At 36.9% G+C, this 13,437-nt stretch overlaps 2 protein-coding genes across 2 annotated transcripts; one reads left to right on the top strand and one right to left on the bottom strand.

Moving 5' to 3' along the window:
- Positions 1-478: 478 nt before the first annotated feature.
- Positions 479-7,986, bottom strand: LOC113099333 (E3 SUMO-protein ligase PIAS4-like; the record flags this gene model as incomplete). Its single annotated transcript, XM_026264349.1, is given in 12 exon segments — positions 479-652; positions 654-687; positions 764-878; positions 881-923; positions 3,681-3,754; positions 4,636-4,741; positions 4,839-4,967; positions 5,224-5,314; positions 5,405-5,446; positions 6,089-6,173; positions 6,280-6,661; positions 7,876-7,986. Coding segments are annotated over 12 exon segments (1,302 nt in total), but the record flags the coding sequence as incomplete, so codon positions are not given.
- Positions 7,987-11,271: 3,285 nt separating this feature from the next.
- Positions 11,272-13,171, top strand: LOC113099332 (forkhead box protein E4-like). The gene is made up of 2 exons (XM_026264348.1): positions 11,272-12,149; positions 12,730-13,171. Exons 1-2 carry the CDS (start codon positions 11,766-11,768, stop codon positions 13,081-13,083), a joined length of 738 nt encoding a protein of 245 aa, XP_026120133.1. The 5' UTR covers positions 11,272-11,765; the 3' UTR covers positions 13,084-13,171.
- The last annotated feature ends 266 nt before the right edge of the window (positions 13,172-13,437 follow it).

Raw genomic sequence — 13,437 nt, 5'->3', positions numbered from 1 at the left:
ATGAATACTTAAAAATATACAATATTATGCAAGCTAAATGTGCTGAAATGTAATTTGTGACCCTGGACCACAAAACCAGTAATATAGTATGCATTTCATACTGGTAAAAAAAAAAAATGTATAGCCTGAATGCACTGTAAGTTGCTTTTTGGATAAAAGCATCTGCTAAATGCATAAATGTAAAGCATGGTTATATTTGTAGCAATAGCCAAAAATACCTGGATGGGTCAAAATTATAACTTTCATATTTTGTAAATTTCCTACCATAAATATCTTAAAAATTAATTTTTGATTAGTAATACACATTTCTAAGGACTTCATTTGGGCAGCTTTAAAAGCAATTTTCTCAATACGTAGTTTTGCAAATAGTTCCCTTAGTATCTTGGCTAAATATTCTCATAAAGAACCATACACCAATGGAAAGCTTATTAATTAAGCTTTCAGATCATATATAAATCTACATTTCAAGAAAATGGACCCTTATGACTGGTTGTGGTCCAGGGTCATATTTCAAAAGGAAGAAAACTTTCTTACATATATCCACCACAGGATAGTCAGGTGTGCGGCTGTTTTCCCGCTCTCTTTCCTTCTCTTTGTCGTCCCTGATTGGCCTCCATGAGCCATCAGTCAAATACTCGATCTCCTCCACATCCTTCCGGCGTCTCTTTAAGGATCTCAGACAGCAACCTGAAATGAGTCACATTTGGTGAGTTTTAATTCCAGAGTCTGTTAGAAACAAGGGATCCGAGTAACGGTGCCTTACCCATCAATAGTTAGAAGCTCAAAGGGCGCAGGTTTGTCGCAAACAGGGCAGGTCCATGTGGGTTTCTTTTCGTTCATTTGCAGAAAGAAGACAGCGTCGAAACACTGCAGGTGGCGCAGGTGAGCACTCGACATGGCACTCCAAGTCTCATCTTTACCAGCTGCATTGAAAAGACACGAATTAGATCCAAATCTCATTCCACATAAAAAGCCCCGTTTCCACCGCACGAATATTCCCCAGGACTAGGGACTTTGGGCCGGTACTCTGTATGTTTCCACCGCAGGACCCAGGATCTAAATAAAGTTCCGGTTAAAGATTTTCCCCCTCAGAGATCCCTGCTGGCGAGATCGTACTTTTTCAAAGGTTCGGAAATTTTTTTTCCTAAATGGTTTCATAAAGAACCTTTAACATCAAGAACCACATTCTCCAGTGTGGGTTGTCAAGTGTTTGTTAAGATGTACTTTTCGTCCAAATACGTTACACAAAAGTTTCTTTGTGGCGAAAGAACGTTCTTCAGATTATAAAAAGTTGAGAAAGAGATGGTTTTTTTTAAAGAACTGAATGGTTCTTTGTGGAACCAAAAATGGTTCTGTGAAGAACATTTTAAGCACCTTTATTTTTAAGAGTGTATGTCTTTCACACTTTTAAGTAAAAAAAAATTCAAATGCAAACGCATAAACATAGCAAAATGCTCCTCTTTATAGTTATTTTTCTAGCTGACTGATGAGCTTATGGACACCGAATGGTAATTCTGAGGTAAATGTATATTAGGTTTACAAGCTTTCCATTTTTCCTCAGTTTGAAACACCGAATTAGCTTTTACAGGAGACATTTCAGTCATTTGTACTGTAGGCTCTCTTACAAAATAGCCTACATTTTGATGTACTCTAGTAGTAAAGAGAAGGATTCAACGGGTTACTTGACGCTTGAACTGAGAAGCTAAAGCGTTCGTGCCTGCCGCATTAAATAGCGGCAAAAAAAATGTATTTATTGTTTGCATTTCAATTAATTTTGAATCATTTTAAAGCAGATACTTTGTTTATTGAAAACAAAGCTTTTTGTGATTACTGGACGGCAAGTGCACTTCAAATAATGAAGTCTACGTATTAACAGAACACAGCAAAGACCTAAGATCTTGATAAGAAGCCATATTATGATTAGAAACGAGAATTGTTAACGATATTGCCAATATCCACACAGTGGACAGCTTTATCTGTTGTAGTTTGTTCAAGTATAGACGCTGCTTTTCTGTTCACTTCTTACGTCATTTCGTTCTCTTGCGCGCTGCTAAACTGATGAGGTTTATCAGAGAGGAGGACTGTTTTTCCTTTAAAACTTTGATGAGCATTGTTTTGGTTTAATACGTGAACATAGCAAATGGTGTGATCGCAAAACAATAAGGAAAAAGGCATTACATGCTAATTTTAAAGTTATAACATGTAAATATATAGGCCTGGGGTCTCATTTATAAAACTCTCCATAGATTACATCCTAAAATTTTACGTTGGCACAACAGCTAGATTTTGCGCACGCCCAAAAGTTTTCCGATTTATTAACCATGCGCATGCCAGAACCTGCGCAAAAATCTCTATATAAATCCCAATCAGGGGAAGATTGTGCGTACGTTCATTTCCGCCTCATCTCCTCCCCGAAATCACCATATATGGAGCTTACAACGCCTTGTTTTACTATGCATAACCTCTGCATATCATTTCCATGCGAATTCCCATGCATGTGACACCATGTTTAACACAAAGACAGTTTCAAATAGTTCTCAGATATTTTAGATCTCATTCTTTACACTGGCCAAATAGAATTTAGATTATTTTAAATGTATGCAGTTTTGCTGATAAGATAAACATATTTTAGCTATTTTAGTGGAAACAGATAAAGGCATATTTATTGCAGTGTATTGTCTGATTTGGCGCATCAACGGACAAAGTATTGTAAAAAAGGAAGCATGCAAATCTTACCGTTTTTCTCCTTTCTCCTTCTGTCCTTCAAATATAGTGGAATTTTTCATAATACTGTAGAGATGACTTTACACGACATGAATACCTCCGTGCAGCTGTGGTTGTACAGTAATCCACAGTGTCCGTCATAATATCAAAGTAAGTGCGCATCATCGATCATTGTTCTCGCTAAAATATTTCCTATTATATGTGATCTATACTTTAGTTTAAAGATTAATTATTGTACACCCTATAGCATTCCTCGCTTTAACAAAAAATTACATCTCACAGGAAAATTGTTTATTGTTAGTGAAATTATGCAATTATGTTGTTAGTAAAATTATGTAATTTCAGTGTTAATCTCTTTTAATGTGAGTGGAGTATTTAATTTAAAATGTGTATATCGACATGAAACAGAGTTTAAAGTCATTTTTACTTCATTAATTTTCTCACTCCATGAAAGAGTTTGTACGCATGGTTTATAATGTCTGTTCAGTGTGTACATATTTACGCTGAGTTTATTTTTTATAAATCCCAATTGTGTGCGTAAAAAAATTGCGTACCCAATTTCTATGCCTATTTTGTGCATACGCAACGTTTAGAAATGAGACCCCAGGTTGCAAGTGGCGACCTTAGCAAAAACGCCACTTTACATTTCATCTTACTGTAAATACAATGAGGAAAATTGCAGTAGCCAAGGCGAGTTGACTGATGTAATTAAGTAGCCTACGCTGCTGTTTGCAGAATTACCAGACTTACCTCAGCCCGAGGATACAAGTCAGAAATTTGCATACTTGGTTATTGAGACCTACGTCACCAGACTATTTGCCTAGTCTTTTCAGTATTTTAGACTGCGGTGGAAACAAAGACTGTAACAGGTCTAGGTTAGGAGGGGTGGAGTCCCTGGGACAAATTGTTCCAGGTTATTTTGGTGAAAGAGCAGCTAAGGACAACAGGACACTTACAGGACAGATGAGGGACACTCGCAGTCCTGTAGTAGCAATCTCACTTTCAGGATCAAAGCGTAACTTGTCTTGAACTGTGTACATACAAATAAAAATGTTTCAATATAAATGTTATGCCAAGTGTATATGAAGCATTCATGTTCAATAATCATGTTTTTTTATCCTGCATTCAAATTAATATCAAACCGCAGTTGACTTGTTTTGATTAAAAAAAGAACTAAAAAAAATACAGCTAACAAAACAATAAAAACATGATACATGATTCATGAAAATGTATATATACAGTTACATGTTTGCAAAACCTCTTCATATTCATATTCATACAATTAAAAATAAATATTGCAAAATATTTAAATAAAATGTGAAGTTTTCAATTTTAATATATTTTGTTGTAATGTTATTTATTTCTGTATTCCTGATTTTTCAGCATCATTACTCCAGTCTTCAGTTTAACATTATCCTTCAGAAATCATTCTAATATGCTGATTTGCTGCTTTAACATTTTATATCATCTATGCTAAAAACTATTCTATGTTTGTTTTTTGTGCAGAAAGTGCACAACAACAGAACAAAAGTAGTAATTTCTTTTTTTAAAAAAACTAAAAAAAAAACACCATGCTGATCCCACAGTTTTGAATGCATTATTCAAATAAATAGGGTTTAGTGTTTATATATAACCTGACTCTTTAGCAGGAATTTAAACTGCCATATAGCAAATGGTTTAAAGGTTCCTTTATGAAAAACATTAATAATTGAAGATGGTGAAAGCAAGGAACTATTACAGTATACCACTTCTTTTGTTAATTAATAATTTTATTTAAAGCCTGAAAATGCTAAAAAAAAAAAACATATGCAAATGATTTCAACTTTTTGTTTGTTTGTTTGTTTGTTTCACTTACAAGGTTTCAAGTGTAACCACTGATCATGTAATGTTTGGTCAAGATGAGAAACTCACTGCGTTCGCGACAACGATCGGCGCTCTCGACTGAGCAATGCTTCAGCTGGTTGAAGAGCTCTCCAGATGTGAACACCCTCACCAGGTACACAGCCACCGAGTAACGCTGCATCCAAAACACAGCGGTGAGCAACAACACACTCAACTTCATCTAACGTGTTCAGTCATCAATACCGATAGCTCTTTGTATGAAGTGTCTGTACCTTTCCAAAGTTGCCCCATGTGATGGTGACTCTGTTAGTGGCAGTGGAGAGGTGTAACCATGGCGTGATGTTGACGGGTCGACAGGGCCGACGTGGCTCAACACCCGGTTTATTGGAGGGATAGTAACCCTGAACAAAAAGAAGAAATATAAACAATCAAATTCATAATTTACAACATTTAAAAAAAAAAAAAAAAACATTTAACCCACAACAGACGCATTTCTAAAGTTAATTCTAATTTTTGAAATAATGCTGGTCTACTGCTTATGTGATGCTGAGAAAATGCTTAAATGTTTTGTTTATATAAAGCGATTTACGATCATCCGGAGTGGTGAAACCACCACACTCCCTGTTCTTTCAGCCTAATCTAATTCACAACACTTACCGGTACATGACAGTAGGACTGATTCACTTTCACAGCAATATTGGGAGGATACTGGTCCTCCTGAACGCCGATAGAGTCTGTGTAGCAGATTCTAGGAGAAGAACAGGACATGTTAGCATGCAATAAATGCATCTCGACACCAAAACGTGATGTACAGACATGATTTAGCTGAATGACGTACCTGAGAACCACTTGAACTGATTTCATTCCTGGGCGAAGTTCACTGTGCATGAATAGGTACAATAAATACAATTAAAGATGCTTTATATTCTTTTGTATAAAAAAAAAAAAAAAAAAAGGCAGGTAGACTCATTGACTGATATTTGGATATTTTGAGATAAGTAATTGCCAATAAATAATAATGGTATATTTAAAAAACTGTGGGATTGTCTCAAATGGAATTAATCGTGAATTTAAAAAAAATATATATATTCTTACTGGAACTTCTAGCATAAATATTTGACTTTACAGCTGTATCATTTCAAGTTGTTAATGCTAATTAAAAAATAGACCTTTTTCTTGCAAAGAATATACAAGTATAAATATTCCTTTTTTTTATTTAAAGTTGTATATCTATTTTTAAAACCTCATACTTAAGTTACGTTTCATTATAAATAAGCGTAGCCAAAATAATAAACGAAAGAAAAAGTGAGGCCATGTTGAAACGTGAATGTTGGGCATCTGTGAACATCTGTTCTGCACACTCATCATCCACACAGGCCTGCTCATTATCTGTCATTAAATTACATTACGTATATATTAACAATACACCCTGATTTCCTAAACATCAGCATTCTTATTATCGCCCATCGATTGACTGCTAAATAAATCCACCAATTAGCACGATGACTTGTACATTTCATACCTGGAGTTCCGGATCTGTTCCACTTGACTTTGTGTCAACTCAAACACGCAATGACTCTCTTGCAGCTTCTCGCTGTTCTGAGCGACTGCAAAGAGTGGCAAAAACAGAATTAGCTCATGGGATTTCCTTCTCATCGGCTAGAAACACCTATTATAATTGAGCTATTATTGATTTATGCTAATGCGACTCACTCAGTTCTGTGGGTGGCAGCAGTGTTTCTAGGTTGTGGTAGAATGGCAGCGGCACCAATTTGACTTCTGCTGCAGGAGGCGGCACTGGCTTGGGGATGTTGTTGAGGTAGTCTGTGCCCTGGGCCGTGCCTCTGGGCGAGGAGTTAAGGGCAGGGTAGTTTACGGGCACGGACTCAGGCCGCCGGGCCGCCAGCCAGGCCGAGGATTTGGGGAAGCGCGTCTCGTAGAGCTGTCGAACGTTCTTTAGCAGCTCCGGACTGTATTCGGTCTGCACAAGCCTAAGAGCTCTTCCCACTAAGTCCTGCTTCAATCCGCTTTTACTGCGGCCCATTGAGGCCAGCAGCGTCTGCAGATCAGACACCCGGAAACTCTTCACCATGTTCTGAAGAGACAAAACAACCCAAGGGAATGAGAAACGGGAAAAGGAATTGGAGTTCAATATCTGGGTTATCAATCAAAGGGTTGGGGTGGGGGTTGTAGTTGAATGTCTTATTAGTTGGTTGGAATCTTCTTGGTTGGCCATTAGTCTTTTCAAATTACAACACCTCAAAAAACACAAAAGCACTGTCCCACTGGTGTATGCGATTATTCAGTCTAAATAGACGCACTAACAGCCATAAATTCCAATTAAAATGTTTATTGTACATAACTTCCGCAACAAATATTCGTCTTCTCTATAGTATGTGTACATAAAGTTGCTTCAAGTGACAGAATCCACTCAAATTTAAAAACTACTAAAAATCCTGAATACTTTTACAAAGTTGTTTATATTGCTTTGACTTTCCAAATGCAATGGCAATCCAATCCTCAAGCTTCTAAATGAGCTCAATCTCTAGTTCACCATGACTGAACCCATGCAGGCGAGTGACACTGTCCATATAAACACTACACAGGAATCAGTTCAGCAAAACAGCTAAAATAAGAGAGTAAGAGAGTCAGAGCACACTCATAAACATGCTGTAGTAATGAATATCATCATGGATGCGAGTACATGCCGGTGTTCAGTAATAAAACGATATTGCGCAAACGAAAATGATTTATCTTTTCTAGCAACCCACATGCTTCAATTGTGCATGTGGATATATAGCTTAACATTAACTTACAGCACTGGAAAGTGTGGGATTGAGTTTATTTTAACAGCTACATGGAAGAAATGCACTTGGGATTTGAAAAGAGAGAGCGAGTTTTGTTATTTTGCATTGTGCAGACTAATCATTAATTTCCACAGGCAGTGCGCCCTCGCGCGCGCGCACATACACACAGACACCCTAGATTTGGTCTCAAAGCCTGGTGGGCTGTCTAGCCAAACTGCGTTTTGGACACCAAATGTACATTCAGAACGTTCAGAAATTCGAATTTAACGTTAGAACGCGCCAAATATGTTGGATACATAGACAGCTCACAGGATTTTGAGACCCTACCATTCACATATACACACAGACAAATTGCCAACACACTTTTACAGACTGCCACTTATCCTGAATGAGCACAGAATACAACAGTATGTAACTGAACTCAAGTTGTTTTAATTAGCACCGCGTCTGACTCGCCTGGTCCCTTTTACTTTCACTATTTTTACAAATCTCATCTACTCACCATCGCTTCTACCAGTTCGGCCGCCATCTTCGCACAGCAGCCCCGCGAGAGCCTGGAGCGAAAGGCAGCGGCTGGCCAATGAGAAGCCAAGAAGGCGTTCGGAGACCGCCGCCGTTGTCCAATCAGCACGACGGATTCTCCATAAGTAGGCGGGGTCGTCTGCGAAGAGGCATGACGGCGAGCTTTAAAAGGGACAGTACATAAAAAAAAGAGAGTTTGAGGCAAGGTCTATCCTTTTTTGATAGGCCTCTGGTGCTTGGAAACCTACCCACCGTCGCCTTAACTTCACAGTTTGATTTGCCCACTTTAATAGTCTGGCGCAAGAGCGAAAGCACATTGCGTTTTGCATTCAGATGTAATGCTAGAGGTGGGTTTCCCGCGACAAGTGGAACAGGAGCGCATGGCTCTCCTCGATCCATTCCGCGCGGGAAAATCCACTTCACGATTTGTAAAAAACCACGATATCGAGCTCTGAATGCTTTGTGTATTTTCAGCCCTAAAATGATTACAGAAGCACACTAAAACAACTTCGACGTATAATAACTATCTATTGTTAAATATATTACAACGAACGCACTTGTTCCTTGAGGACATTTGGGTTTACCGGTCTGGAAAATCCACACGAGTCTGAATCCACAATCCCCATGAAACTCCAGCCCGTGTTTTTCTTTATTGTGTGTGGTGGGGGAGGGGATCGGAGCATGTTTGAGGTCAATAACTGAGCTAAAAATAAGTCAGAACTGGGAAATAAACAGGTACATTGTTCCTTACACACGCTAATAAACCAACGATTAATATAGTATACATATATTAATACAAAATAATAGCATTTTTATCATGATGAACCTGTATCCACAAGTCACTGTAACATCATACTATTTATTTTTTTTATTATATTTTTTTAGGGAAAGCAAGTTTAGCCCTACTTGTTGAATCAAACCCGTATATCTTTCTTTCTTCCGTGGAACACAAATGGAGATGTTAAGCAGAATTACATCCTCATTCCTTTCACTTTCATTGTACAGAAAATCATACTATGAAAGTGAATGGGTGACGGAGTATTCCTACATTTCCTTTTTTGTGTCTCACTCAAGAAAGAAAGTTGGGTTTTTAAACAACGTAAGCTCATTAAAAGATGAACGAACTTTAATTATTGGTGAAACTCTTTCTTTGAGGAAACCACGTGTTCAGGTTTGGCAGAAGATGGCGCTGCTGTCCAACAATGGTTTGCCTCTGAACGACTTCACAAAAGTCGTCTTTAAATGTGGTTTTAAAGTTTCAAGAAGTCAAATAAAAAAAATACAACCGACGGCAACAAGTGAAATGTATAGATTTACTAATATAGGATGACTATTTGCTCAATCACAAGCTAGCAATACAGATGAAGTAACCAAATTAGGTTTGGCTCCAGCAAAAGTCTACCCCAGGGTTATTTAAGACATTGATCCGTAAAGCTGACAGTGATTCTATTCCACCTTTTCTTCCATAAAATCCATGTTAACTCACTTCTTGTGGGACAAATTTCAGAGTGTTTTTAAGGGAAGATCTGTTAAAGCTACAGAACCTGTTGCGCTTTGCATTCAGGCAGGTGGAAAAACATGATTTTGTAGGCTATTTTTCAGTAAAACATTGTTTAATTGTGAGTGTTTATTCATTTTTTATCAATACCAATTTTAATAGTTAAAAAAAAATAGTTTATAATAACTTTTCTGTTGGATTTTTGCATGTAAATATACATTTTCAACTTATTTTTATATCGCTCTTTATTCAATTTCAGAAAACATTAATGAATTGTACATGCACTTATAAAAAAAAAAAGAGCGATTGAAAAGAGACCATTGTGCTTACTTTTCTAATCAGACATAAATAGCAATGAAGAGAAGTAACAAAATTTAAAAATGTGTAAATATATTTAAAGTAAAATAAATGATACTTCAGTTTACCCAAGCAAAAAATCTAGTTTGAAAACAAACAACATAAAACAAAATACAAGTATGATGAATATGAAATATTTATATATTAAAATTCAGCAGCATTATCTTTGCGGGTTGGAACTGCGTTAAAGGCACATACAAATCACACATTAAAAGCATTTACATGTTTCTTGAGAAAAGACCAACAACAACTATAATCTATTCCACAAAACACTATAATATTTTCTTTTCTTTATTTGTATTATGAAAAGCACTGTACAAAAAACTTTGGATTAACCATTGATTCCCATTACAGGACTGCATATATAATAAGGAGGAGTGTGTATGTGTGTGTGTGTGTGTTCTTGCAGTTATTTTAAGTCAAATATGCATGTGACTCATAGTGATATGCTGTAGCCCACGTGTCCAAGCTCTCCTACCTTTTGAGCGAGAACATTACATTGTTTCCAGTAGTATATTTGGCAGCTTAAGTGTTAGGTCAACAGCAGACAAACAAGCTGACTAACAGTGGCTTTAACAGGAACACAGTTCCGCATGTAATCCAATCACTACCTTCATAAGACTGATAATGAACTAATTGACAAAGTCTTTAAGGGCACTCATTTGGATCATCTGAAACCAATACAGCATGCTTGTTCACATGTGGTATCTAAATTCACAATATCTTACAACTGAAGATTTGATTTGCCAAGTTTTATTATACAGAATAAAAATCTTTGTTCAAGTGTTTACAGTACAACACTTAACAATAAAGCAAATAAAGCAAATAAACTAAATACTGGAGCAAAAGAGAAACAATAGATGGTATTTTACATATGTAAAAACTGAAACCGATAATGAGATACCTTATAATCCTGTTTCACTTCTGTTATGTGCTGTACTATTATGCAATGTCCTGTGAGTACTTGTGTGAGTCTTAAATCTTAAAATAGTTTGTAAAATTAGCACCAGGCCTACAAGAGCAAGTTGGATGAATGATAATAGAAACTGAAAAACATAGTATTAAACATAGTATTTATATTTATTGATATAAATGTAAATGTTTATATTAATAAACATAAACATGTGTACTTATGTTTTTCTATTATTTTTATTTAGTAGACACTTTTATATTTATATTTTATATTAATGTCTCTTGCTGTAACGCGATGTAACGCAAAGTATCTAAATCTTGAACTTAAAAGATTTAACACAATAAAAATAGTTTATTATAAATATATAGATACCACGTAATTAGTAATTTTCTGTTTATTTTGACATTAGTGCATAAAACTGATTGTTAAAAAAAAAATATTTTCACATTTTGTAGTAAACTAAACTAAAACGTAAACTAAAACGCACAATGCTTTTGTGTTAGCCCCAAAGAGTTGACCCAAACAGGATAAGCACTGCACCAAGAGGTCATGCTGTATCACTGCAGCCACCACCCAAGACAATTTACATTAATCAAATACATTAATCTGTGTAATCTCTTGTAATTACAAAGATTTGCTTGGTTTAATAAAAAATAATCCCCTTCAATTAGACCCCCTGCCTCTAACTCTCTTGTACCCCACTTTTCTTCTAATTAGGTGGTTAAATATGCGGAGCATTTAAATTAAGTGCCGTTAACGCTCTAGTTATTGCAAGAGAAGTCTTTCCAGAAGGAGGCTTTCTTGGAAGATTTGCAACTGGTGGTGGTGCCGTTTTTCCGAACAGGTGGCTAAACGAACAAACACACAACTTAACGAACGCATTTACCTGTTTACTCGATTCACGCATGCCTCAGAGACTGACGTCACATCTGCTACCAAATTAATCGTTTGTTGGACTAATCTTTACCAGCACTTCTTGAAAAGACGGAACACACGAGGAAAGACAAAGAAACTGGAACCAGGACAACATGTTATAAAGAGGGATCCAAAAACTGGATTTTTGACCACTAAGCCACAGATTCCAAGATCTAACAATACAGAAATGGAGGACAACGCATGCCGCAGCAATCGAGAACAACTGGGACTTCAGTTCACTATTGACTATCTTTTGTACAACAAAGGACGCAACGATGAGAGGCCAGAACCAGAGGACGATAGCCCTCCATCCGAAGGTCTTCAAAGCACAGTCAACGAAACTCTCTCGGAACAGAGTAGCGAAAAATCAGAGGACCAGGAAAATGAAGACAACGGATGTGAAGAGGAACACGAAAAGACAAATCTGAAGAGTGAAGGAACGGATGAGAAGCCAGCACAGTCCTACATCGCCCTCATTTCCATGGCCATCCTGGATTCAGATGAAAAGAAGCTCCTGTTGTGTGATATTTACCAGTGGATCATGGATCACTATCCTTACTTCAAAAGCAAGGTACTGTATCTTCATCAAAGCAATTAGAGTCCTGTCTGGAAGTTGTGGTTAGGTTGAGTAATTCGTCACAAATCTGTCAAAAAGTCAAAGATTTTTAAGATGTTCACCAACATACTTCTTAGTGACATCCTTGGGACTTCTTCCCATTACTTCCCATTTGTATTTAACCAAACAGTAGCTCTTGAATACAATATTTAAACATTGTTTGAAGTGCTCAAAACTCTACAAAAACGTTCAGAATTGGCAAAGCGCTTCTTCAGAAGACCTACTGCACAAAGAAAGAAAACGAAACCAACTAAAACAAACATTTTGAATTTGCGATCTGACAAAGCCTTATATTTGGATCTTTATCTGTCACAGGATTTAACATTAAGATTCTGAATCCCACAATGTGGTGAAATCTTACATAATATGGATTTTATCTGTAAAAACAAAAGTTTTGCCTTCAGGTGAATTTGAGAGTCGTGACATCAAAATGTTGGTCAGATTCGCGAAATATTGTAGTCCTACTCAATTATTAAGTCAAAGTATCTTTGACTTTCAGTTGAGTCCGGATTCACATTCTCTACTCTTTAAACAGGACAAGAACTGGAGAAACAGCGTCAGACACAATCTTTCTTTGAACGAGTGCTTCATCAAAGCCGGTCGCAGTGATAATGGCAAGGGCCATTTCTGGGCTATTCATCCAGCCAACTTTCAAGACTTCTCTAACGGGGACTACCACCGGCGACGGGCCCGGAGAAGGATCTGCAGAGTGACAGGACAGCTCCCCTTCGCTCTACCTGCACATTACCAAAGCCTCAGCCACCTGAAACGCTCACCATGTTGGTGTTGTCCACCGACGCACCCATTGATAAGCTTCTCTCCCGGAGTGTACTGGAACTGGGCAGCGCTTCAGACACACCGCAGACCGCCCCTTCACGGACTGATATGACCGCATCCACACTCAAATGTGTTGGAAAATGAATTGTATATATTTTGTAAGCCAAGTTCAAAACTGTTCGTAAAATGAAAATAAATAAATTTGGGAAGTATTTACAAAGTGTTGGATTTTTTTTTTTTTATTCATTGCATTTTCTTAAAGGAATATTCCAGGTTCAGAAGAATATTGTGACCTAATGTTTATTACTACAGTTTTTACTTCCATTGTTAGTGCCTCAATACTTTTTGGTGTAAATCAGCATTATATACACAACCTGGAATAAACAAACCAAATATTAAGTCAAATAAAATTAATTTGAAAAAAATGCTTTTAGAGTTTTAACTAATGAGCTCCTTAAGGAAGATA

The sequence above is a fragment of the Carassius auratus genome, unplaced genomic scaffold, assembly GCF_003368295.1.
Source record: "Carassius auratus strain Wakin unplaced genomic scaffold, ASM336829v1 scaf_tig00216905, whole genome shotgun sequence".
In the NCBI taxonomy this organism is placed as follows: Eukaryota; Metazoa; Chordata; class Actinopteri; order Cypriniformes; family Cyprinidae; genus Carassius; species Carassius auratus.
This window is presented reverse-complemented; position numbering and strand designations above follow the sequence as displayed.

What these genes read in the sequence shown, in the direction of transcription:
- LOC113099332 (XM_026264348.1), top strand. Translation starts at nt 11,766, where the DNA reads ATGGAGGACAACGCATGCCGCAGCAATCGAGAACAACTGGGACTTCAG. An exon ending in ATCCTTACTTCAAAAGCAAG is followed by an intron (nt 12,150 to 12,729) that starts GTACTGTATCTT and finishes CTCTTTAAACAG; the next exon opens with GACAAGAACTGGAGAAACAG.